Raw genomic sequence first — 26,313 nt, forward strand, 5'->3', positions numbered from 1 at the left:
TCAAGAAAGGACCAAACACCCAACGGGTCAACAAGCGTCAAGTCAACAGGGAGGTCGAATCCAAAGGAGGTCTGTCACTCAAGTTCAGAACTAGGGGTCGGTACAATTGTCCTAGGCGTCTTAAGCCTTGTCCCGACTCATATACAACCAGGCCGATCTGCTCTGAGATTTACGAGAAGACTAGAGGATCCACGTTAACAGGGCATATACCTTAATCCCGAAACATGAAGGCTAGAAGCGTACCTAAAGCTTACCGACTTAATCTTGAATCTAATCAAAGATCCCAATCGGCGAATATATTTCGTATTTAATGTCCTTGGGCTTCAAGAGTCTTCACAGGCGAAAACACTTCCTTAAGAATCTATCGACTCGGAAACATGATCTATCGAGCAGTGACTGATCTGTGTGGGGGCGAGGATAAGTATAGCCTTCCCTCACCCCCACAAAAGGCAATGAGAAATCAAAACTAGCCTCTTACAATGAATGTATTTATAATGTCCGTGAACATATCATAATATGTGATGTTGCCCAGTTGGTTAAAATTTGAGTTTGATGAGAAGATGTAAAGAACTTGTTTTTAACAGAAAGTTAACCTTATATGGGGTTCCAAAGTCTAGTTTGACAATTTGCATGGGGAACGACTATTCCCATAGAAGATGAAGAGAACTTGTGTCTAACAAAATAAAAAGCAGTAGGAAAATAATCCGTTACAACATATAAATTCACTGGAAATCAAAAGACATACAATTTGGATTCATATTTCTTATTCAGTTACATTTTTACCTTGAAAACAAGTATTTATTCCAATAATCAACAATAAAAAAAACACACACATTCGATTCATACATATATAGTAAGTGTGACAGAAGGCTCTCTAGTAAGGCTTGGCTCCTTTGAAGTTCCCATGAGGATAATATTCACATACAATGAAGACATTATCATCACCGCAAATAATTTGAGCACAACCGACACGAATAGTCGTTCGCCATACAACTTGTGTATAATCTGAACAATCATGTTCAGTTGCACAAGTATTATTATCATAATTATACCATTGTTTCTCAGAGACCCAAGATGCAACAGCATCAACCGCACCCGTTCCAGGCGGACCCATGTAAATATTTTCGCCGAAAGTGAAAGGTTTCGAGTACTCAAGTGTACACCCTTTGTTTTGACGATTATAATCTAAGTAAGCCCTAGAATATACAGCTAAATCTCTGCTCCATTCAAGAGGTGGAACTCCTACATCTGCCCTAGCCATATTATGACTTTCAAGTATCTGGTTTGTGAATTCTGTACTGTTAAGTGTTGTAGCATGGTTGGGTTTTATGAAACTGCAACTGAAGATGATGAAGAGAGAGAATGCTAAGAGGACAGATGAAGAAGCCATGAATGAGAATAGATTGAGTTAGGGTTTTGTTTTAAGAGTTTAGTTTAGTAGTTATGTTGATGGATAAAGTTGGTTTGGAAGAGCCTACTATTTATAAGTTGTTTTCTCTTGGTGTTTTGCTTAAATTATAGGGATACAGCTGCATGTAAAAGTAGAGGGGCCTGGTTAGGGTTTGTTTTTAGGACTTATTTTGGTTGTGTGAAGTGTAAATGACCTTCTGGCCGAATTTCATGCATACGTTATGATTCTATGCAACTGAGACTTGCAACTCATCCTAAAGGCTGATTGTTGGTTGACCAAAACTCACATTAATTTCAAGCCATTGATTTTTTTTTTTTGAGCATCGGATCTAAACTCATTATGTAAAAAAAAAATTTGGTAAAAACTCCCTATAAATTACAAGAAAAATTGTAAAAGAGTTACAAAAAATAGTCAGATTTTTAACCGAACAAAATATAACTTGTCTGTTTAGATTAAAATAACTTAAAATTGTATCTCGAGGCCAATTTTCTCAGATCAAGTTCGTTTTTGTGTTTTGGGAATTTTTGAAGTTGGATAATATCACCACACTCAGTGAGAGTACATTATCATCCAATCAGATGATTGGGCTCCTTTGAAGATAACAACTGTATGTATGCAAGTTGATGGGATTCCTTTCTTCAATTGGGGGATTATTCAAACATCCCTATTTTGTGGTGCTTCATAAAGGAGGCTTGTTAGTCTTAATTTTGAAGTTTTCACAATTTTCCCTAACTAAAACATTACTTCATCATTTGGCTAAAATTTCTTATACATTTTTTTTTCTAGGAACGAAACTGACGATATAGGTATATATGGTTTACTTAAACTAGGATATCGAGTTGTGCGACCGCTGCTAAAAGCACTCCAAATGGTTATGAGCGGGTCGCTTTATTGGCATCTGACCCATTTTAAATTCTTATAAGCATCTGACCCAAACACCTAACCACCACTTTTTCATTTTCCTCATCACATCCCACCAACTAAATTATGCCACAGATATGTCAGTAGCTATTTATCAGCTAGAGAAGTAGCAAGGAATCTCTAAACTTTCGGGATACTTAAGGTTCCAGAAAGCAAAGTGTAAGAGGATGCAAGGAAGAAGAAGATTCAGAAGGAAGAAAGAACGAATGCTAAGGGCACTCCTTCCATCACTCCTGTACTTCACTCGTGCGCTTACTATAATGGTTGTTATGAAGTTAGTTAATATTGTTAGTGTTAGTTAATATTGTAATTAGTGCTAACGAACTGTTAGTCTCTCTCTCTCTCTAGAATGGTTAGCTATATAACTCAGAAGTCTTGTAAATTGTTTGTTAATGAAAGTGAATGAATTGAATCTTACTTTCCTTCATGGTACCAGAGCCCTAATGGTTTAGATCAAAATCGATCCAAGAAAACCTAATCGATCCAGGAAAACCTAATTGGGACGAGACCTAAATAGATCAAAAGGAGTTGAAACTTCCGTCATCAAAGAATCGGAGTATTCAATCTTCTAAAACACAACTACGAGATCTTCTTCTGCATCATCGAATCAGAGAAATAATCTCATCTCATGGAAAATCCAGAAATTATCAATAATCCCCCAATTCATACTATGAACCCTAATTCAGGTCAGATATCTTACAATGCTAACATAACCAATCTGATTTCTACAAGATTAGATGGCTCCAATTTTCTCATTTGGAAAGATCAAATCGAAAATGACCTAATTGGCAATGATCTCATGTGCTATATTGATGGATCCTATGAAGAACCTCCACAATTGATTCAAATCGAAGGAAGAGATACTGTAAATCCTACCTATCTTCAATGGAGGAAGAATGACAGTTTTGTTAAAGCCTGCATCAAAGCTACAATTAATCAATCTATAGCATCAGACATTCTAGGGTTAAAAACAGCAAGAGATATATGGAGATATCTTGAATAAATTTATCTTCAGGAATTCGAAGTTAAGAAGTCATCACTAAGGCATAAACTACAAACTATCAAGAAAGGTACATCTTCTATTTCTGAATATTTGAGTATGATTAAAACTTTGGCTGATTCCCTTGTAGCAGTAAATGATCGAGTTAGTGATGTTGAATTAACTAGAATAGCTTTACAAGGATTGGGTAAAGAATACTCTCAATTTGTTATTACAATTCAGAATAGAGATATAGTTTTACAAGACGATTGATATTGCTCTTCATTCTGAAACCCCTAGAACATCTAATCGAAGTTAGTTGTGCAGATGATTTCATTCCTTTACCAAACGTGAACATCAAGGTGTTAAGAATGGTGACCATCACTGTAACAAACACCATGAGAATAGTAACCCTACTGATGAAAAGAATAAAGACATGGGATGCTGATTTCATGAAGGTTGATCAACCAACCCTACTTGCACTTATACTTGTTACTCATTATCTAACTTTTCAGAGTATGTTGGATATTAATTTATTCAGAGAAGACAAAGGAAGCAATCCAGAAATCATCCGCGAATCTCAACGTCGGAGGCTAGCAAATGTCGAACTTGTTGATGAGTTTATCCAGCTCGATAAAGAATGGCAACAACGTCAATTTGAGCTTGATAATTTGCATACAGACTTCAATAGGATTAATAAGGAAGTAGCTCGACTTCGATTTTCTGGTGGAGATATTTTGGGTATTGACAATGTCCACCAATTCGAGAAGGTTGCATAGTTTTGTCTCACTAGTCCAAACCCCAATGACTCAAGAGAAATACTTCAGCTGAATAAGATTCTCAGAGTAATTCAACAGAACCTTGTCAAGAAGTGTGATGTATTATTAACTTGGGGATTTCATAAGTTGACGTATTATAATAGATTTATATTCTATAAACTTCATGAAGATGAACGTGGGAAGGAAGATTTTGCGTGTCACGTCAACACTACACGTTTCAACTTAATTGAACTTGGTTACGTTTATACTTTGGGTCTTGATGACGAATTTTGGACAGATGGCGAGATGAATGTTCTTCTTTCACTGAAGTCAATTTTGCGAGAATCATTGTCATATGTGATTGAGTACAAGGTTGGCGATTTCTTCATCAAATTACTAGATGACGGGAGATGTCAAAATTTATTGGAAGATTGTTTCCCACAGGAACTTTTTCGAGAATCGTTGCACTATGCGATTGATGCTAGTGATCTAACCCATATTTGTCTTCTTCCAATTTCCGACAAATCTCGCGCAAAGTGGGAACTAAGGATTGCCTTCAAAATCGTCGCCAAAGTTACCTTCCACATCGCTGATGTATATTCGTGTTACCTGGACGATCCGCTTTATGACAACACCAACTTGGGGGCAAGTTGTTCCGCAGCGGGGGAGTATGATGGAGGCCATCTCCTTAATGGGCCTTTCGACCAAGAGATTAGTGGGCCTAACGGCCAGGTTACTACATTAGCGTAGTTTCCATATTTTAGTATTTAGGGTTTCCATGTTTAGAGTCCGAGCAATCAAGGAAAGTGTCCGTAGTAGTTATCTTCTTTCTTTATTTGAGTCTATCTAGGAAAGGCTAATCTCTATATAAGAGAAGTCTGGTTTGTCTTGTTAAGCATTGAATTGAATATCAAATACAAATCACCTTGATTGCATCTACTTCCTTTAATTATTTCAGTTTATTCCTCGTTTATTATCGTTTATTCTTAGTTTTTATCGATGAATTCCATTACTTTTACGCTTCCGCAACAATCTACATCAGATTCCTTCCTTCTTTTGGGGAGATTACTAAATCCTCCTTATTTTGTGGAGCTTCATAAAGGAGACTAGTTAGTCTTAATTTGGAAGTTTTCACAATTTTCCATCAAAACATTAAAGAATCATTTGCCTAAAGATTAAGTTAGTCAAAGATTGGATCTAACACACAAGATCATCATAGATAAAGTGACAAATCTCTAACCAATACGATATGACTTTGTGAGAATAGTCCACATGAAAAAATGTGAACTAGTACTCGAGAATATAGTGTAGAGGTCATCTCCACTAATTATCAAATGATCTTGATGAGTTGGATGACTGCAAATTTAAAATGATATCAGAGCGAAGAAACACTCTAGCAAATTTTAGTTAATCCTATTCCATGACAAACAACACTAAACTATTTCTTAATTTCCACTCGTACCTTACTTCAATATGAGTTGGGAGTTGGGACACCAGTAGTAGCGACATGCCACAACTGCCCTCAATACAGTATCTGAGACAGTTTTCGGGTTTGGGGACGGTTATGAACTGTCCCTAATGGCCATATTTTTTGTAGTGTCGACGCGTGTGTTGCTTGACATATATTTGCGTTGCTTGACATATATTTTGGAGGTTTTGAAGCTTGAGATTCTTGAAAAGATTATAAGCTTTGTTGACTAGTGAGGGGTAGTCGATCCAGATATTCATGGACCTTTCAAAGTTCACAAATGTCCGGAGCAATTGCAAATCTATGGACTTTGGTGGATTTAGAATTTCATGGACATTACGGTAGATTTTAGTGCAAAATGAGTCAAATTTGTTGACAAAAAAATGACACCTTCTTACTAATATTTCAAAACTATATTACATTATTACTATTCTCATCTCTGAAATAACATGTTCTTACTAACATTTCAAAAGTATCTAGACATTTTTCAAAAATATCTTGATATCTCAAAGATATGTGATGCTTGGGTAAACCAGAACCGCTTTGTTTATGCTAGTCTACCCAATTTACACCAACACTGTAACAATAATAAGTATTATTACAATGTTATTCAATAATATTAATATTATGGTAATATATTTTATATGATATAATAATATATGTATATAAAATAATAATATCATATCAATTATTAATCTATTTTATCACGAATAAATATATTACACTTTTATTGATATGAAATTCATGATGTTGATGTTTAGTTTTGCTTTAGATTATCGTTCAGGATAAGAGACTGTTTTGTTAAATCTTGAACTGCTCTTCACGAATGGAGGAGGCGAAACCTGCATATATAGAACTCGTTAACCTCTACGACGCTTAAGTAATGGCGTCTTGTAGTTAAAATAATGAGTATTGATGTTCCGAGTTTAGGTTTTGGACCTTAAATTGATTGTTTGAGCTTTTGGTGTCATTGTGGTTGTGCCTAGTTTAAGGCGAGCATGTTTCATTTTATAGGCTTTTTTAGCCGACTGTGGTGAGTGGCTGCGATGAGGCGGGTTGTGATGATCTAAAAATTGGTCATCAGTTGACTGATGTCAATAAGTCAAGAAATGACCAAACGCCCAACGGGTCAACAAGCGTCAAGTCAACAGGGAGGTCGAATCCAAAGGAGGTCTGTCACTCAAGTCCAGAACTGGGGGTCGGTACAATTGTCCTAGGCGTCTTAAGCCTTGTCCCGACTCATATACAACCAGGTCGATCTGCTCTGAGATTTACGAGAAGACTAGAGGATCCACGTTAGCAGGGCATATACCTTAATCCCGGAACATGAAGGCTAGAAGCGTACCTAAAGCTTACCGACTTAATCTTGAATCTAATCAAAGATCCCAGTCGGCGAATATATTTCGTATTTAATGTCCTTGGGCTTCAAGAGTCTTCATAGGCGAAACACTTCCTTAAGAATATATCGACTCGGAAACATGATCTATCGAGCAGTGACTGATCTGTGTGGGGGCGAGGATAAGTATAGCCTTCCCTCACCCCCACAAAAGGCAATGAGAAATCAAAACTAGCCCCTTACAATGAATGTATTTATAATGTCCCTGAACCTATTATAATATATGATGTTTTGGTTAAAGTTTGAGTTTTACCACGCCCACTATTCCCACAGATGAGAAGATGTAAAGAAATTGTTTTTAACAAAGTCTAGTTTGGTCAACAGTTGGTAGCCCAAGTGGTTCCAAGGTGTTGACATAAACTCCTGAAATCCCTGGAGGTCTCAGGTTCGAATCCCAGAGAAGGTGGAATCTTTGGTTATTTGATTTGGGATTATTAGGGTGTAAATAATGTAGTTGGGCTTTAGGTTATTGTCATGTTGGGCTATAGGCCCGGTCTTGTTTCAGTTTGAGTGGTCAGTTATTGAGCGTATCACATCTTTGATGTATCAATGCCAAATGTAACGACATACGTAGATCGTAGTCGAATTCCAAAAAAAAAAAAAAAAAAAAAGCATGGCGAACGACTATTCTCGTAGAAAATGAAGAGAACTTGTGTCTAACAAAATAAAAAGCAGTGCGAAAATAATCCGTTACAACATATAAATTCACTGGATTTTGAAAGACATACAATTTCGATTCATATTTATCATTCAGTTACATGTTTACCTTGAAAACAAGTATTTATTCCAATAATCAACAATAAAAAAAACACACACATTCGATTCATACATATATAGTAAGTGTGACAGAAGGCTCTCTAGTAAGGCTTGGCTCCTTTGAAGTTCCCATGAGGATAATATTCACATACAATGAAGACATTATCATCACCGCAAATAATTTGAGCACAACCGACACGAATAGTCGTTCGCCATACAACTTGTGTATAATCCGAACAATCATGTTCAGTTGCACAAGTATTATTATCATAATTATACCATTGTTTCTCAGAGACCCAAGATGCAACAGCATCAACCGCACCCGTTCCAGGAGGACCCATGTAAATATTTTCGCCGAAAGTGAAAGGTTTCGAATACTCAAGTGTACACCCTTTGTTCTGACGATTATAATCTAAGTAAGCCCTAGAATATACAGCTAAATCTCTGCTCCATTCAAGAGGTGGAACTCCTACATCTGCCCTAGCCATATTATGACTTTCAAGTATCTGGTTTGTGAATTCTGTACTGTTAAGTGTTGTAGCATGGTTGGGTTTTATGAAACTGCAACTGAAAATGATAAAGATAGAGAATGCTAAGAGAAGAGATGAAGAAGCCATGAATGAGAATAGATTGCGTTAGGGTTTTGTTTTAAGAGTTTAGTTTAGTAGTTATGTTGATGGATAAAGTTGGTTTGGAAGAGCCTAGTATTTATAAGTTGTTTTCTCTTGGTGTTTTGCTTAAATTATAAGGATATACTGCATGGAAAAGTAGAGGGGGCCTGGTTAGGGTTTGTTTTAAGGACTTCTTTTGGTTGTGTGAAGTGTAAATGACCTTCTGGCCGAATTTCATGCATACGTTATGATTCAATGCAACTGAGACTTGCAACTCATCCTACTGATAAAGGCTGATTGTTGGTTGACCAAAACTCACATTAATTTCAAGCCATTGATTTTTTTTTTTTGAGCATCGGATCTAAACTCATTATGTAAAAAGAAATTTGGTAAAAACTCCCTATAAATTACAAGAAAAATTAAAAAAAATTGCAAAAGAGTTACAAAAAATAGTCAGATTTTTAACCGAACAAAATATAACTTGTCTTTTTAGATTAAAATAACTTAAAATTGTATCTCGAGGCCAATTTTCTCATTGATCAAGTTTGTTTTTGTCTTTTGGGAATTTTTGAAGTTGGATAATCACCAAACTCAGTGAGAGTACATTATCATCCAATCAGATGACTGGGCTCCTTTGAAGATAACAACTGTATGTGTGCAAGTTGATGGGATTCCTTTCTTCAATTGGAGGATTATTCAAACATCCCTATTTTGTGGTGCTTCATAAAGGAGGCTTGTTAGTCTTAATTTTGAAGTTTTCACAATTTTCCGCAACTAAAACATTACTTTATCATTTGCCTAAAATTTCTTCTACATTTTTTTCTAGAAACGAAACTGACGATATAGGTATATATGGTTTACTTAAACTAGGATATCGAGTTGTGCGACCGCTGCTAAAAGCACTCCAAATGGTTATTAGCGGGTCGCTCTATTGGCATCTGACCCATTTTAAATTCTTATAAGCATCTGACCCAAACACCTAACCACCACTTCTTCATTTTCCTCATCACATCCCACCAACTAAACTATGCCACACATATGTCAGTAGCTATTTATCAACTAGAGAAGTAGCAAGGAATCTCTAAACTTTCGGGATACTTAGGTTCCAGAAAGCAAAAGGTGGTGGCGGAATCCACTATTCAGAGAAGTTGAAAGAGGGCTATAAGGTGAGGGAGTTCGCGACCTCACACCACAACCTTCGGCCGAATATCACCTATTCACCTCTAACACCTCTGACTATCAACGATCCTAGAGAGAGAAGGTGATAGTGGTGGTAGAGGCAGCTGAGTTTTGATGATTTGCAGCCACTTTCTTCTGACAACAATGCTTTTTCAAAGCCAAATTCGGGTGCTAAGTGTTAAAGTGTTAAGTTGGACAATGCACGAATGAAGTAGTGCCAAATTTTTAGGAGTAGTTTTTTGAATAAGTCCAATCTTCTTTTGTTTGTTGACTAAGGTTGTGTTTGTTTTTTTTTTTGTCTGAATCTGAATTGGTTGAATCTGAATTGGCTGAACTGAAATGGCTGAATCTGAATTGGCTGAATAATTTTACAAGTTAGCATGTTTGTTTTTTCATCTGAAATATTATGTCTGAATTGAATTTTTTACATTTATACCCTTATAGTAAAAGAACAATTACTTCCAAATCTTTCAACAAAAAAAAATCCAAATCTTTCAACAAAAAAAAAATCTGAATGTGTGTTAATTTAACACTAATAACCCCTTGAATTAAAAAACTTCCACCACCAACACCACTACCACCACCACCACAACCGAACCAGCACCACTAACCACCACAAAACCTGAATAAAAACTATCTACCGATTCACAAGGAGCTCTTTCTCACTGATCATGTACTCGTCTTCATGCTCCGTGCCTTTCTCAAGTGAGTCAGCTACCTATTATTAAATCAAACAGAGAAGTTATTAAGTAGGTTGATTATTTTCTATCAAGACCATAGAAATTAAAGGAATAGTAAGCCCTGATATCTGTCAAACTTCCAAAACTTAACAAAGCTGGGAGTTACTTATCAGCATTATCACTACGGTAAGTACAGCTCGCATATGTTCATTACAAGTAGCAGTATCCCTAACAAGAGTCATGATCATGATTCAAGCATTTAATCATGATCATGATTCATTTATTCATTCAGTTATTTGATATATAAGTATTGGTTTAAAGTGAACAAAATTAGAAAACTTTTAACGACATTGAAACAAATCACTAGGCCACGAATAAAAAAAACGAGTAGTTAAAGTGAATATAAAGCACCTAGAATGAAAAGATAACATCTATGATAATCAAATAAGCAATGAGAGATAGAGAAAGATTAATGACTAACCTCCTTCAACTTCTTCTTCTTCTTCTTCACCTTCTTCTACATCATCTTCATCTTCATAGTCATCCTCTTCTTCGATTTCGCCATCGTAATCAATCCCATACATTTTATTCAAATAATCAACAGTGGGTTGTGTAAGAACAAGTTTATCAGAATTCAAGATATCAAACAAATTCAAAGTCCTAGGAGTAAGCATTTTCAAAGTTCCGATATTTCGACTAGATAACCTAACATTATCAGTAACCTCAGGCAATAAAAACATAGATTTCTCTTTAGGATCAATACCCCATCTCTTTAGAGCTGCAATAAAATCTTTGGTTTTAGGTTTATCAAATTTATCACTAAAATCTTCAACAACAATAGCATTAACAGTAGCACTAGCTAATGCAGTTGAGATAGCCAATCTTTTCTCTTTCCTATTGATTTTGATACTCCAATCTCTAGGTTTAGGACCAAAAACAACACCACCACCAGGTCTAAGAGGAGTTCTTGTTGAACCACGTCTTGCTCGACCAGTTTTCTTTTGTGGGTAGGGTTTTCTACCATTGACTCTCTAAAATCTTCTTGAGGATTATATGACGATTTAATGATAGCGAAACTGTCGGAATGATTCTTCTTTCTTCTCTCACTCGATGAGATCCTCGACTGTTTGGTTGTTGTTGTTGTGAAACACTTTTTCTCCAAACCCAATTCTCATTTGAGCTCTATACTCCAATATTAAGAAAATAATTTCTAAACAGAGAAGCTCTCCCCATAATCCACACCTTCTCTTCATTACTCTCACCCTTTAAAAGACATCAACATGCACAACAATTTAATGGCTGATTTTCGTCTTACACCTTCAAACTATAAACTATCTCAATTGAATCTCTATATTTCAACACCCACACATCCAAACCCATTAAAACCCATGTTTTCTAACAAGAAAATTGACAGACTAGATGCTTTAATAGCTAAGATAATGAAATTGAAGCATAAACATGACAAACTGAATCAAAACGGACAAAACAAATGACAACATGAATATATTCATTTACAGATCGTTCAAATCTAACGAAATCAAAGAATCGGGAAAGATAAAACCAGTATACATATATCGGGAAAAATAGAAATCGAACGAAATCAAATAACATAGAAGTTAAAACCAGACCAGTTTGGAGTTGAAAGAGAGTCGAGATCAGAGGAGTTTCTCACAACTAGGTCTCCGGTGCTGCTCGTCGCGCTCAATAGCTTCAAATTGGCGATCTTATGGAAGGTGAATCAACAAATTCTGCGATTTTGACAGAGGGTTTAAGAGAGAGAAAGTGCGTGTGTGTGTGTTTTAGAGAGAGAGAGAGAGGGAGGAGGGAGGGAAAGCATAAGGACTGGAACTCAGCTGGAACCCTAGGGTTTTCTGAGTGAAGAAGCCGAGAAGAGAAGCTCGATTGTTTTGATTTCTAATTTTTTTAAGAGGGTTAAGTTCGTCATTTTACTCATTTCAGATTGTGTCCTTCATTTTCAGACTTGTTTTGAAGTCTGAAAATATGTGGACTTATTTCAGCCGAATTCAGACTTTGGGACTATTCAGACGTCAATTCAGATTTTGTGAAAAAAAAACAAACGTCTGAAATCTGAATTGGAGACCAATTCAGATTTCAGATCTGAAATTTTGAAAAAACAAACACAACCTAAGTCCATTTTATTTGCTGTTAGTAAGTGTACGTGAGCTCTAGTAGCCACTTTCTTGTTTCTGTGTTAGTTGGCTAATTTGTAGGTAGTGGGTATTGACCACTTTCATGTACTCATCTATATAAAGAGATGAGGTGTTTGTCAATAATAAACAAGTTAGCAGTTTCAGTGAATTAATCTTTTCATTACTTGAGTTGTTAGTGTTTAAATTTACAATTGGTATCCGAGCTTGGTTCCGTTCTTTGTTTTTCTTGTTGATAGTAGCAACTATCTGTGATTAATTAATGGCGTCTGAGACCTTCGTTCCACCAGCAATTCCCCGCTTTGATGGTCACTGCGATCATTGGAGCATGCTGATGGAGAATTTTTTGAGATCCAAAGAGTATTGGCATCTCGTAGAAACTGGCATTGTTGAACCGACAAGTGAAGCTGAGGTGCAAGCTTTGACAGATGTGCAAAGGTCAAGATTGAATGAGTTACGTTTGAAGGATCTCAAAGTGAAGAACTATTTATTCTAAGCGATTGATCGGTCGATTTTGGAAACTATTCTCACGAAAGATACGTCAAAACAAATTTGGGATTCGATGAAAAAGAAGTACCAAGGAAGCACGAGGGTGAAATGTGCGCATCTACAAAAGTTACGTGTAGATTTTGAGACTCTCCGTATGCAGTTCGGAGAATCTGTGACTGATTATTTTTCGAGAACAATGTCCATTGCAAATAAGATGAAACTTAATGGGCAAAAGATGGAGGACGTTGCTATCATTGAAAAAATTCTTAGGTCCATGACTTCGAAGTTTGACTATGTAGTTTGTTCGATTGAAGAATCAAAAGATCTTGATGATCTCTCAATCGATGAACTAATGAGCTCATTAATGGTTCACGAGCAGCGTATGAATCATCATGAAGTTGTAGAGCAAGCACTGCAGTCGCAACAAAATGGTTAACATTCAAAAGACGAAGACACAAGAGGCAACGATAAAGAGCAAGGTAAAGGTCGATCCCAGTCTTTTGACAAATAAAAAATACAATGCTTTAGATGTAAGAGGTATGGCCATTTCCGTTCTGAATGTCGGGTGAAATGATCTAAAAACAATTATGAAAAAGCTAATTTTGTAGAGAATGAAGATGAAATTTGTCTCTTGATGGCGTATCATGTCATTGATGAAACTCCTCCTGCAATGTGGTACTTAGATACGGGTTGTAGTAACCACATGACAGGTGATAAAGCTCTTTTTTCTGACTTAGATGAGTCATATAAGAGTTCTATAAAGTTCTGAGATAATTCAGTCAGAGATGTTACAGGGAGAGGAAATGTTGCAATTCAAACAAAAGACACTACACAAATTATTTCAAATGTGTTTTATGTTCCTAGCTTGAAAAGTAACCTATTAAGTATCGGTCAATTAATTGAAAAGGGTTATGTTTTCATTCTCAAACAAAAAAATGTGTCAAATTGAAGATCTAACAGGTGTTTTGGTTGCAACAGTAGCAATGACCCGCAATTGAATGTTTCCATTATGTATTGAAAATAATGATTTTCCTTGTTTCACCAGCATAATGAAGGATAATTCTTCACGGTTATGGCATCTTCGTTATGGACATTTAAATTTCACTGGCTTAAAGCTTATTCACCAAAAAAATATGGTGGTAGGTCTTCCACCAATTAATCATCAGTAAGAGGTATGTGAAGGGTGTGTCGTTGGCAAACAACACCGAGATCCTTTTCCAAAAGACAAATCGTGGCGAGCTACAAAAGTGCTAGAATTAGTTCGTACCGATATATGTGGACCGATTTCACCACACTCTAACGGTAGCAAAAGGTACTTCATTAGCTTTATCGATGATTTCAATCGTAAAGTTTGGGTTTATTTCTTACATGAAAAATCAGAAGCATTTTAGAATATTTAATGATTTTATGATTCTTGTAGGGAAAGAAACAGGGTGTCTCATTAAGATCTTACGATCGGACCGTGGAGGCGAATACAATTCTAACACATCTGCAGAATTTTGCGAGCAAAATGGAATTAAAAGGCAATTGACAACAACCTACACCCCGCAACAAAATGGCGTAGCTGAGAGGAAAAATCGAACGATCTTGGATATGGTGCGAAGTGGTTTGAACACATCCGGACTCCCAAAACAATTCTGGCTAGAAACTGTAATGTGGAGCATTTATATTTTGAATAGAAGTCCTACAAAAGTTGTTTTGAATAAAACACCAGAAGAAGCTTGGACTGGCAGAAAACCAAATGTAAGTCACCTAAGAATATTTGGGTGCATCGGTTATGCACATGTTCCAGATGATAAGAGAAAAAAGCTTGACGATAAAGGGTAAAATGTATTTTTCTCGGTTATAATGATGTTTCAAAAGCTTATAAATTATTTAATCCTATAACTAAAAAGATTATTGTTAGTCGAGATGTAATTTTTGATGAAGGAAAATCATGGAGATGGACTGTGGATGATGCTGGAAGAAATAATTCTCTTGAACTTGATAATGATGAAGTAAATGATCTTGGTGGGTCAAACATATCTGCACCAAGTACCCCTAGTTCACCAAATATGACCTCACCGTATATGTCTTCAACTAGTCAAGAAGATAATTCATCCTCAACACCATCAAATTCTGCACCAATGCTGGAGCAGTCTCAACCAACTAATGTGGCTTCGAGGCCTCACCGTAGCATCCAAAGACCAATTTGGATGGATGATTATAAAGTAAGTGGACTGAATGATTTAAATGATAATTCACTTGCTCATTTAGCTTTATATGCAGACTGTGATCCGATAACATTTCAGATGCGGTGAAAGAGCCTAAATGGCAAGCAGCCATGAATGATGAAATCAAAGCTATAGAAAAGAATCAAACATGGGAGCTGACTGATCTTCCATATGGTTACAAATCAATTGGTGTTAAGTGGGTTTACAAGACTAAATACAATGCAAATGGTGAAGTCGACAAACACAAAGCAAGGTTAGTCGCCAAAGGGTACTCACAAGAACAAGGTATTGATTATGAAGAAGTTTTTGCGCCAGTTGCAAGGCACGATACCATCAGAATGATCATTGCTTTAGATGCACAAAATTCATGGCCTATATTCCAATTAGATTTTTATTTTGGCGTTTCTAAATGGTGATCTACAAGAGACTGTATATGTTGATCAACCTCTTGGTTACATAAGAAAGGGATGTGAAATGAAGGTATATCGACTGCGGAAGGCCTTATACAGACTAAAACAAGCTCCACGAGCATGGTATAGTCGGATTGAGGCATACTTCATAAAGATGGGTTTTCAGAAGTGTCCATATGAGCCTACGCTCTTTATACAATCTAAATCAGATGGGAAGTTTTTGATTGTGTGTCTATATGTGGATGATTTAATCTACACCGGCAATGATCTTACAATGTATATATATTTTAAACAATTAATGATGTCAGAGTTTGAAATGTCAGATCTTGGCATGATGCATTACTTTCTTGGACTCGAGGTGGAACAATGCGATGAAGGTACGTTTATATCTCAAAAGAAATATGCTAATGAGATTTTAAGCAAGTTTCAAATGCAAGACTGCAATTTTGTTCGTACACCTACAGAAGTTGGAATAACGTTAGCCAAAGATTTTTGATGGAGAAAAGTTAGATGGCACTTTATATAAACAAATTGTGGGCAGCCTTATGTATTTAACGGCTACTCGACCAGACATTATGTATGTTATTAGTAATATCAGTCATTACATGGACAATCCAACAAATATGCATCTTAATGCTGCAAAAAGAATATTTCGTTATCTGAAAGGTACAGATGATTTTGGAATTTTTTATCAAAAGGGGTCGGAAGCTGATTTAATCGGTTACTGATAGCGATTATGGTGAAGATCTTGATGACCGTAAAAGTACATCAGGATATGCTTTTTTATTAGGGTCAGGTGTGATCTCATGGTCTTCGAAGAAACAACAAGTTGTTTCTCTATCCACTACAGAAGCGGAGTATATTGCTGCATCATCGTGTGCTTGTCAAGCAATTTGGTTGAGAAGATTGTTAACTGAAGTCAAGTTTCTACAAAATGGAAGCATTACGATATTTTGTCACAACATATCAACTATTAAATTGTCCAAAAATCCAGTTTATCACGGGAGAAGCAAACACATCGACATTCGTTATCATTTTCTGTGGGATTTAGTGAAGGAGGGAACAATCGATATCATTCATTGCAGAAGTGAAGACCAACTTGCTGATGTATTTACTAAACCACTCAAATTTGTTATCTTTGAGAAACTTCGAAAATTGCTCGGCATTTGCTCAAGGAAGGAGATGAAGCTGAATCTTGCTCAAATTGAAAAGCCAGGAGGTTGTACTGGTTGAGGTCTACAATAAACTGGATTTGATGACTCCAGTTTAAGGGAGGGTGTTAAAGTTTTAAGTTGGACAATGCACGAATGAAGTAGTGCCAAATTTTTAGGGGTAGTTTTTTGAATAAGTCCAATCTTCTTTTGTTTATTGACTAAGTCCATTTTATTTGCTGTTAGTAAGTGTACGTGAGCTCTAGTAGCCACTTTCTTGTTTCTGTGTTAGTTGGCTAATTTGTAGGTCGTGGGTATTGACCACTTTCCTGTACTCATCTATATAAAGAGATGAGGTGTTTGTCAATAATAAACAAGTTAGCAGTTTCAGTGAATTAATCTTTTCATTACTTGAGTTGTTAGTGTTTAAATCTACACTAAGAGGATGCTTGGGCCAATGTTTATTTTAGGGCTAAACACTTCAAAAACAAACATGAGACACCAGAAAATACTTAGCTTCAAGAAACTAGATCCTGAATTTAAGTCGTCTTTCAATGGAAGTTGGATGCTCGGTTTTACCAAATTCTCTTGGAACAAGGTATGTCACCTAGGTAACCACTATGTTATCAAAACCCCATCTGTCTCGTATAATTAATTTATGGTTGCAGTTACTGGTTATGAGATAAGTCATCCAACCCAAGATGACCAAAACGAATTTATAGATCACAATTATGAAAATTTAACAACAAAAGAAATATTTTCACGAGAGAGGTTTAACTATCATTTTACATCCAAAGGCAGAGGACTTTTACTTGCAACACATTCTCAACAATACGATATACACACACTAAAAAACATAGAACACCCAAGATAACTTCAGAAAGTGATATTGTTGTACACGAAACTTCAAAGCTCGATACAATTGATTCTCTTAAAGAGTAATTCACCCCCTTTTTGTATAAACCACGACAACGGGTCTGGAATTATGCCTTCAGAACACGATGAAATTTTTAACAACTATCTCGTTTAAAATATGTGTTCCTTGATTGTAAAACATAAAAGCCACCTCATCTATCCCTCTCTCCTCCATTTCATCACCTCTCTTCTCTATTTCATCACATCTCTTTCACTTCATCTCCCTCGCCACCTCATCATCTCCCCCCTCGAAGGTCGCCGACCGGCCAAATTTTCTTGCGATCTTCAAACTTAACAAAAATAAATAATTTCCTCTCTCATGTTCTTCTTCTCTCTCTTCTTTTTATTTTCTTCTTCTTCTCTCTTTAGGTTCCCCTTCGTCAGTGGGAACTTCCGGCCTAAGGGTTTCCGAATCTGGAAGCCACTCATGAAAACAAGGGTTTCCGGATCGAAAACCCTCATTCACGAAGGATTTCCGGTCACGAAACCCTTCGCCTTCACGAATAGCTTCCAGATCTAGAAGCCATTCGTGAAGGCGAAGGGGTATCGAGAACCCTCCTTCACAAAGGGTTTCCGGTTTAGAAATCCTGTTGTCTGAACTGTTCCCCTTCGTTGGCCGGCGAAGGGGAACCTAAAGAGAGAGAGAAGTAAGCGAAGAAAAGTAGGAAGAAGAAAAAGAGAGAGTGAAGAGAATAAGAAAAAAGGAAGAACAAGAGAGAAATAAGAATAAGAAATGAATTTCTTTTTTTTTTAGTTTGAAGGTTGGCTAAAAATTTGTCAGATCGGGGACCTTCATCGGAAAAGACGAGGTGGCGAGAGAGATGAAGTGGAAGAGAGAGGTGATGAATGGAAAGATAGAGAGATAGATGAGGTGGCACGTGCCCCCACAAGTCCAGGGTGGGATCATCTTGGTAGAAAATAAACAATTGATATAGTTGGCTAATTGGCTTAGCAGATAAGGTTGTGTGGGGATGCAATTAATGTAGGGAAAAAGGAATAAGATAGGAGAGAGAGAGAAGATCGACTAGAAGATCCACTTTTAATCCTTCCCGAGAACTGATGAATACATGATTGGTTACAACTCACTTCGCATTTAAGAAGAAGGACGCAGAACGTGTTTCGGAAACCCAACCGTCATCCCATCAAGGTACAGTTTCTTTACTTTCTCTTCTTTCTCTCTCTTAGTTACTCTCTCTGTTCTCTCTTTGTTTTCTCTCTCTTTCGTCTTCTATTTCTGTCTAGGGTTTCTTCTTTCTCTTTTGTCGTTTCTTCTCTCCCCTCTCTCTCTCGAATGTGGTCAGTCATCACCGGAGCTCGAGAGTAGGCTGCTCTAGTGGTGACCCTCCCCCAATCCCCTTGCATGCAATTCCATCATGTTATATTGGCGTTTTCTGATGTTCGGAGTTCTTCGTTTGTCTTCATCCTCCCCCTTCTTATACTCAACCAACCTTCATCTTCATCCCACTACTCCAACCTCGTTTACCCTTACTTCCTGCCCTCTCCTCTTCTTTTCTATGGCTTCCCAATCTACCCTCACCTCTCGTGGACGTCTATCTATCCGTTTCACCAAGCCCTCAACCAAACCAGAGCTTCAACCCATTTCTCAAGGGTTTGTAGCTCGATGGTGCAACCCCTATGAAGCTTCCCTCAACTTCATCAAAAGCCTCCTGTATCCTCAATCTCGGTTTTTCAGAGACTGCGACTATGCTCTTACTCAAGGTCCTATCAATACTTTTTTGATCAAACCTAAGAGTCTGTTTGTTCTTAATGCACTCAATCTACCATCTTCTTTTCCAAAATCACCCACCCGAAATTCAAGCGGATTATTATTCGTAACTTTAAAGTGCATCAGTCCTCGAATCTCGATAAGTATCTCGGCACTCATCTTTTCATCGGAGCAAATAAAAGGAAAGTTTTTGCGTCCCTTACTACTCAGATCCAAAATAAACTTTCCAAATGGCAATCATCTCTCCTCTCTCCTGCTGGCCGCTCTGTTGTGATCCACACAATAGCAGCGGCTGTTCCCCGATACCAAATGCAATGCTTCGCCATCCCTAAAGGTATAAGCAATAGCATTGAAGTTCTTCAAAGAGCTTTCTGGTGGGGAAAAACCCGTTCCATTCATACGATTAACTAGTCTGCTATCTGCCTTCCTAAAAAGCTTGGTGGTCTAGGATTTCGTTTTCCGTATCTTGATAACCAAGCCTTTCTTAGTAAACTGATCTGGCGTCTTCTTAAAGATCCTGGCTCCCCGTGGGCGGAGATTCTCAAAGCGAAGTACTTCACCAAAGAGCATAAACCTAAAGCGGAAAAAAATCATCACTCGTGGCTCTGAAAATCCCTCTACAAATAGGTTGATAAAGTGACCAAACTAACCTTTTGGGATATTAACAAAAGTACGAATATTAGTATCTGGCATGATTATTGGATCCCTAATCACCCACCCCCCATTAGTAATATCAATAATAGTACTCTCACTGTAGTTTCTCAGCTAATTAGTAATAATACGTGGAACATGACTATTTTGTCTCAATGTTTTAACAGTGATATCTGTAATTCTATCTTGAGCATTAATTTACAGGCACAGATGGAGGATGTACCCAGATGGTCTCTTACAAAATCAGGTAAATTCTCTATTAAATCTATGTACTACTATCTTCGTACTGAACACCATCCAATCGAACAAAAGGAATGGGTCTTCATCTGGAATATGCATATACAACCTAAAATCAAACTATTCCTCTGGAAATGTTGTACTAACAGCCTACCGGTAAGAGAGAAAATTGGTAAGTATGTGGGAAATATTTTCAACTGTGCATTTTGTCAGGAACACGAAACGATGAATCATATCCTACTACATTGTGACTTGGCGAGGAGAATCTGGTTCCATTTTAATATTCTCTCTATCAATATTACTAACCTTCTGGACTGGATTATATCCTGGAAAGATCTTGATGAACAAATAAGTAGTCTTTTTGCTCATACTCTTTGGCAGATTTGGAAAGCAAGGTGCGATAAATGCTTCTCCAATACTCAGATTGTACCCATAAAGATCATTGATCAGATCAAATGTTCTACTTTTGCGTCAAATCCTCAGAACATCAATAGGAAGATTGACAGAACTATCTTATGGTCGCCACCGAAACCGCCCTATATTAAGATTAATGTGGATGCCTTTTTTTTGACTGAACAGGAATTAGTAGGTATTGGTTGCATTATGCATGATGACAAAGCAAATTTCATTGCGGCAATGGCCTGCAACGTTCGAGGACAAAATGCGGAAGAAGGTGAGTGCTGGGCGATCATTAAAGCTCTCCAATGGGCCATGAAAAAGAACATTTCGTATCTACATATAGAAAGTGATAATAGTAATATGGTTTAGCTCCTCAACAACGAGACCTCAGATATATCCTGGCAAACAAGCAAAATCATAGATACAGTACATCAGCTCGAAGCAAATTTCTTCAAAGTTCTCTATACCCACATTCACAGAGAAGGTAACCACAAAACGGACCTATTAGCCAAATGGAGTCGTATGCACGCGGGATCCTGGGTGTGGCTGTCTCTGTCTGATCTTCCAGTCTCTTTGTACCATTGTTGCTCTTAGGCTCTGTTGTTAGGTCGGCTTTTACTTCAACAAAAAAAAAAAAAAAAAAAAAAGATAAGGTTGTGTGGGTGGATTCTTTGATGCTAGGTGCAGGACCCTCTTATCCCAGTTTTAGGTTCAAACCCCTCTCATCCCATTTTATTGTTTAATCTTAAAGGCACACTTCGGTGGCATAGAGAAAATTTAATTGAATAAAATTTACCCCTAATCTTCATCTAATGGTTTTTCTCATGAAGAAAACTCTATTTTAGATATGTTGTAACTTGTATTGGATTCTTTTGGATATGTTCTAACTTCTAATCTTTGGGTAATTGAATTAAGACTATGCCTAGTTAAAACCGGAATCAATACAGAATCATAGTAATTAAATCTCCAAATAACTCTACTCCTAATCAAATTGCTCTATATTACTTATCCGAATCTTAAGTCATCCTAATCTCTCCTTAATTAGGATTCTATCTTAATTTTTCCTTATAAATTAGAACTGACTAATTCTTTTCTCAAACCAGTTCTCTCATCTCTTTTATTTTCTTCATCTTCTCGTTTTCTTCACCAATCACAACTGTGATTATTTTCTTGTGAAATATTCAAAAACTAGTAGCAATGGAGATTGATTTAACTCCAAGATTGGCGACGACAGTGAACGGAGGAGAAGGAGGATCATATATGTCATGGTCTCCTTCTGAACTTCCAATGCTTAGTGAGGGTAACATTGGTGCTTCCAAACTCTCTCTCCTCAAGAATGGTCTATCTCTTCCTTCTTATTCTGATTCTTCCAAAGTCGCTTACGTTCTTCAAGGTATATATATTAGATTTCTTCGTCTTATAGTATTGTTTTCGATTGTATCGATCACATAAGAAACGTAGCACTTCTTTATTAACTTGTTGATTAGTTTATTGTTTAATTAAATATAATTGATATCCATTAATTGAGCAAATATATCAAGTAAAAAAAACAGAATTACTAATTACTAATTAGTAGAATACCCAGGATGGGTTCTTTAGTAGCCTGAGTAAATCCCTACATCATATTGCCTACTAACTTCTTTATGCTTTTCAGGTAGTGGTAGGGCTGGTATAGTTCTTCCTGAAGCAGAGAAGGAGAAGGTGATCTCGATCAAGAAGGGTGATGCGATTGCGCTCCCTTTCGGTGTTGTAACATGGTGGTACAACAAAGATGAAACCGAACTTGTCGTTCTATTCTTGGGTGATACTTCTAAGGGTCATAAAGTTGGTGAATTCACTGAATTCTCTTTGACTGGTTCTAATGGTATCTTTACTGGATTCTCAACTGAGTTTGTTGGTAGAGCATGGGATTTGGAAGAAGATAAGGTGAATGCACTTGTTGGAAGCCAAAAAGCTAGTGGCATTGTTAAGCTAGCCGACGGTGTCAACATGCCTGAGCCAAAGGAGGAAGACAGAAATGGGATGGCTTTGAATTGTTTGGAAGCGCCTTTGGATGTTGATATTAAGAACGGTGGGCGTGTAGTTGTATTGAATACTCAGAACTTGCCCTTGGTTGGAGAGGTTGGACTTGGTGCTGATCTTGTTAGGTTGGATGGGAGTGCTATGTGCTCGCCTGGTTTCTCTTGTGATTCAGCTCTCCAAGTGACATATATCATTAAGGGTAGCGGCCGTGTTCAGGTTGTTGGAGTAGATGGGCGCCGTGTCTTGGAAACAAGAGTGAAGGCTGGTAACTTGTTCATTGTTCCGAGGTTCTTTGTGGTCTCAAAGATAGCCGATGAGGATGGTTTGGAATGGTTCTCCATTATCACCACTCCTAAGTAAGTTATGCTAACCTCTTATATCTTCATCTGTTTCTTAAGAATTCATCTTATCAAGTTTTCCGCAACAATGAGTTCTTATTGTCTATGTTAATTTTGCAGCCCAATATTCAGTCACTTAGCAGGACAAACATCGGTATGGAAAGCTCTGTCTCCTGAAGTTCTTGAGGCTTCCTTCAATGTGACACCAGAACTCGAGAAGCATTTCCGATCGAAGAGAACTGCAGATGCCATCTTCTTTCCTCCACCAAATTGAGATCAAGGAATTAATGAAGAAGAATATTAGTTTTATTTTGCCTTTTTCTTTTTTTCTTTTTGACAGCAAGTGTTTAGTTAGGAAGACTAATTAGTTTTTCACATCTTGAGTTGAAATCAAGTTATATAGATTGAAGACATTATGATTTATGAGTTTAAATGTTATTTTTCTACTTAGGCTCATCACTTGTTCCTTTGAAACATGGCAGTTTATTGTCCTTTTTCTCTTTCTCCTTCTTCCTCTGGCAACCACCGCCACCATCTCCACTGGCAACCACCAACACCACCTCGCGACTATACGGAATTAGCAAAGAAAATAAAATACTACTCAACATACAAAAAAATCTCTACGAACGAACAATAACCCTCGAAACACCTTATTTTTGTTCTCTTAAACTCAACAAGTTGAATGATAGTAATACATTGTTAGTCCAAATAGATAATTCATCTTTAATCTTATTCTTTTTTCCTCACCAAACATTGGAAGTTCAGAAGGAGAGTTTCTCCTCCCCGAGCTTCGCTCCTTCCCTGACGAAGGGGAAGATGCTCACAGTAATGGCGCATCGAACATCAGGGAACTGAAACCGAACCTCAGTAGGGTCAGGGGCGAGCCCACAGGGGACCGCGGGGGCACATGCCCAAATGTGAGCTCCTTTAGCTGTTAGAGGTGCCTGCAGTGGCCCCTTTAAATACCAGATTAATCATACCAAATCCTTTATTAACAACCCACCTATTCAATGACCCAACCAACTTCAGCCCACTAGTAATTACATCTCCCAACCCAATTAATAACTGCCATTATAATCATAGAAATACTTGTAGAGAAATTTTATTTCTCTTATACAAAACACAATTTTTACTTAATCATACATATTGTAAACCAAATCATCACAAATTGATTTTTATAAATCTGGAAGTGTGGACTTTTGTTGTTTGAGATTGTTTTTCTTTTTCTTTTTTTTTCTTTTTTTTATATTTTTATCCATCTACTAAATTAGATCTTAAAACAAGTCTTTTATTCTATTTAAAACATATTTTGTAGCTGAAAACAAATACATTTAAGAAAAAAAATTGTTCTGCTAATTAAAAGAGATAAATTAAAGCTCATATTACACCCTAATTTTATTCCCATTAATTGAAAAACAAACCCAACCTACTACATATATTCAAGGTAAATAGGTACCAAGAATCACAAAAAAATTACATAAAATAACCAATAATATTAAGAACTTGTTGAACTATTAAATCTCAAGAAAAAAGAAAAAACTAAAAGAAATAAGAAACCTTCTTCTCTAGTAAGGCCTTGCTCCGAGGTAGTTTCCGGCAGGATAGTACTCACAAACCATGTATTGATCACCGGAATCACATTTGATTATAGCACAACCAACGCGAATGGTATTTCTCCAAACAACTTGTCGATAATCGGAGCAATCTTTTCCAGCAGCACAAGTATTGTTTTCATGGGTATACCATTGTTTTTCAGCAACCCATGCAGAGATAGCATCTTTAGCACTAAATCTCTTCTTTGAAAATAGGTTTTCGCCGAAACCCCATCTAGGAGAGTAGCTTAATCTACAGTCAGGACGACGATAATCTGCATAACCTTTAGCATATGTTGCTAAAATGGGTTCCCACACTAGTGGTGGTATTCCAACTTCTGCCCTAGCAGCATTATGACCAGCTAATACTTGACTTATGAATTCTGTGCTATTAAGAGCTGCATTATTGGTGCTTATGAAGCTAAGACAGAGAATGATAGAAAAAGTGAAGAGGAGAGAGGAAGATGAAGCCATGAAACACTTGAGAGTTTAGGTTTAGATTTTCTTTCAAGTGTTTACTTGTTGGATACTCATAGTTAGTCATTGAAAGGCTATTTATAAAGAGTTTATTTATGTAATAAAAAAATTACTCTTTATAAATAGCCTTATTGATTATTTGTTGATTATTTTTCTTCCATTATTTGGTTAAATTATGATTCTTTTTTTTTTTTTGTTGAAATTGGTTAAATTATGATGGGAAATGAAAGCTTAGATTTGCATTTAGGGATGGTCGGCTGAAATAATGGAGGACGGTTTATTTTCTTAATTTTGATTATTAGAAGGTCAAAGTTGTACGTGCCATTTAAGTTGAGCACATGACCATCCTGTAAAGGGTAGTAGTTAAGAAAATACTTGGGCAATTTCTTCTCTAAATAATGAAATTTATATGAGAAACAATAAGATTTGGGTTCTAGTTTCTCGTCGATCTCTATTGGAGACACATATATGTCACATTAAATAGAACTAGGCATACATTATATCTATAATAATGTAACCAAACAAAAAGGTAAACTTACGCCCCTCTATAAATTGACTTAGCAGAGTATACAATTTAATCTAAAAAAATCGAGTTTAGTAAAATGGGGCGAACAAATAGTGAAATTAAATCGAACTGAACAAAACTCTCATAGCGCCCGATAAAACTCCTCCTATCTTGAGGGATTGTCCAAAGAATACATTACTTCATTATAGTACAATCACCTGTGGAACTGATTTAAGATGCATATGATTCATGTTTTATGAAGATCTGTATCGAGGGACTATAAATTCGTCTAGTTCTTTGATTGAGTTTACAAGGAAATTCGTGTTAACCTAATTAATGTGGGTGGAAAAAATGTAAGGAGATTCAAAATCCAATGAGTTTTCCTACTTTCACTCCCATTATTGTGTATACTAAATCATGGAAGTCCGGCAAAGGCCCCGGATGAACGCCTTGGTTTCAGTCAGAGCTCAACTTCCTATGAGACCCCATTTGACTTTAACTCTTTTAATTTCCTTTTTCTTTTTTGTTTTGAGAAATGTCCTCTTGATACGTGGCCTTAAGGCTTAAGGCACATGTTGAGTCAAATTTCTTTTTATTTTTCACTAAGTTAAAGTTTGACTTTCTATACTCATTGTACCAGTTTAATTTGTGGTATTACTTGGGACCAGCTTTAAAGCATCTCTAATGTAAGACCATATCCAATAGAACACTCAAACTCTAGAAGTGAGATTATCAATTTTAGAGATTTTTAGAGATTTTGTTACGAATTTTTTTCTAATGGAACACTCTATATTGATGTGTGGGTATTTATTATGGAGACTTTCACACTTTATAACTAGAGTGTCTTCTTGAGACTCTTTA

At 36.7% G+C, this 26,313-nt stretch overlaps 4 protein-coding genes and 2 pseudogenes across 5 annotated transcripts; 2 read left to right on the plus strand and 4 right to left on the minus strand.

Annotated features, from left to right (window-relative positions):
- Positions 1–874: 874 nt before the first annotated feature.
- On the minus strand, positions 875–1,261 carry LOC147564374 (pathogenesis-related protein PRMS-like). The gene has a single exon (XM_086672730.1). It carries the CDS (start codon positions 1,259–1,261, stop codon positions 875–877), a length of 387 nt encoding a protein of 128 aa, XP_086528856.1.
- A 6,529-nt stretch (positions 1,262–7,790) lies between these two features.
- Positions 7,791–8,306, minus strand: LOC147564375 (pathogenesis-related protein PRMS-like). Its single transcript, XM_086672737.1, has one exon. The coding sequence runs from the start codon at positions 8,304–8,306 to the stop codon at positions 7,791–7,793; it is 516 nt and encodes a 171-aa protein (XP_086528863.1).
- Positions 8,307–9,862: 1,556 nt separating this feature from the next.
- On the minus strand, positions 9,863–11,412 carry LOC147564376 (large ribosomal subunit protein uL4c pseudogene; annotated as a pseudogene). The gene is made up of 3 exons (XR_015239439.1): positions 11,311–11,412; positions 10,641–11,190; positions 9,863–10,197 (listed from the first exon to the last, which is right to left on the minus strand). The product of XR_015239439.1 is annotated as a large ribosomal subunit protein uL4c pseudogene (transcript).
- A 1,177-nt stretch (positions 11,413–12,589) lies between these two features.
- On the plus strand, positions 12,590–13,585 carry LOC147564377 (uncharacterized; annotated as a pseudogene).
- Positions 13,586–21,174: 7,589 nt separating this feature from the next.
- LOC147564378 (glutelin type-D 1-like) lies at positions 21,175–23,332 on the plus strand. Its single transcript, XM_086645481.1, has 3 exons — positions 21,175–21,911; positions 22,173–22,896; positions 22,999–23,332. The coding sequence occupies exons 1-3, from the start codon at positions 21,716–21,718 to the stop codon at positions 23,150–23,152; spliced, it is 1,074 nt and encodes a 357-aa protein (XP_086501607.1). The 5' UTR covers positions 21,175–21,715; the 3' UTR covers positions 23,153–23,332.
- A 916-nt stretch (positions 23,333–24,248) lies between these two features.
- On the minus strand, positions 24,249–24,976 carry LOC147564379 (pathogenesis-related protein 1B-like). The gene has a single exon (XM_086665793.1). The coding sequence runs from the start codon at positions 24,942–24,944 to the stop codon at positions 24,444–24,446; it is 501 nt and encodes a 166-aa protein (XP_086521919.1). The 5' UTR covers positions 24,945–24,976; the 3' UTR covers positions 24,249–24,443.
- Positions 24,977–26,313: the final 1,337 nt, after the last annotated feature.

This window comes from Eschscholzia californica, unplaced genomic scaffold (assembly GCF_041429995.1).
Source record: "Eschscholzia californica isolate CP2 unplaced genomic scaffold, dmEscCali1.0.p SCAF_1, whole genome shotgun sequence".
Lineage (NCBI taxonomy): Eukaryota > Viridiplantae > Streptophyta > Magnoliopsida > Ranunculales > Papaveraceae > Eschscholzia > Eschscholzia californica.

Excerpts from the sequence above, each read along its gene's own strand:
- LOC147564374 (XM_086672730.1), bottom strand. The coding sequence starts at position 1,261 with ATGGCTAGGGCAGATGTAGGAGTTCCACCTCTTGAATGGAGCAGAGAT.
- LOC147564375 (XM_086672737.1), bottom strand. The coding sequence starts at position 8,306 with ATGGCTTCTTCATCTCTTCTCTTAGCATTCTCTATCTTTATCATTTTC.
- LOC147564378 (XM_086645481.1), top strand. The coding sequence starts at position 21,716 with ATGGAGATTGATTTAACTCCAAGATTGGCGACGACAGTGAACGGAGGA. Across the intron at positions 21,912-22,172 it reads AGTCGCTTACGTTCTTCAAG|GTAGTGGTAGGGCTGGTATA; the intron begins GTATATATATTA and ends TATGCTTTTCAG. Across the intron at positions 22,897-22,998 it reads TCCATTATCACCACTCCTAA|CCCAATATTCAGTCACTTAG; the intron begins GTAAGTTATGCT and ends TTAATTTTGCAG.
- LOC147564379 (XM_086665793.1), bottom strand. The coding sequence starts at position 24,944 with ATGGCTTCATCTTCCTCTCTCCTCTTCACTTTTTCTATCATTCTCTGT.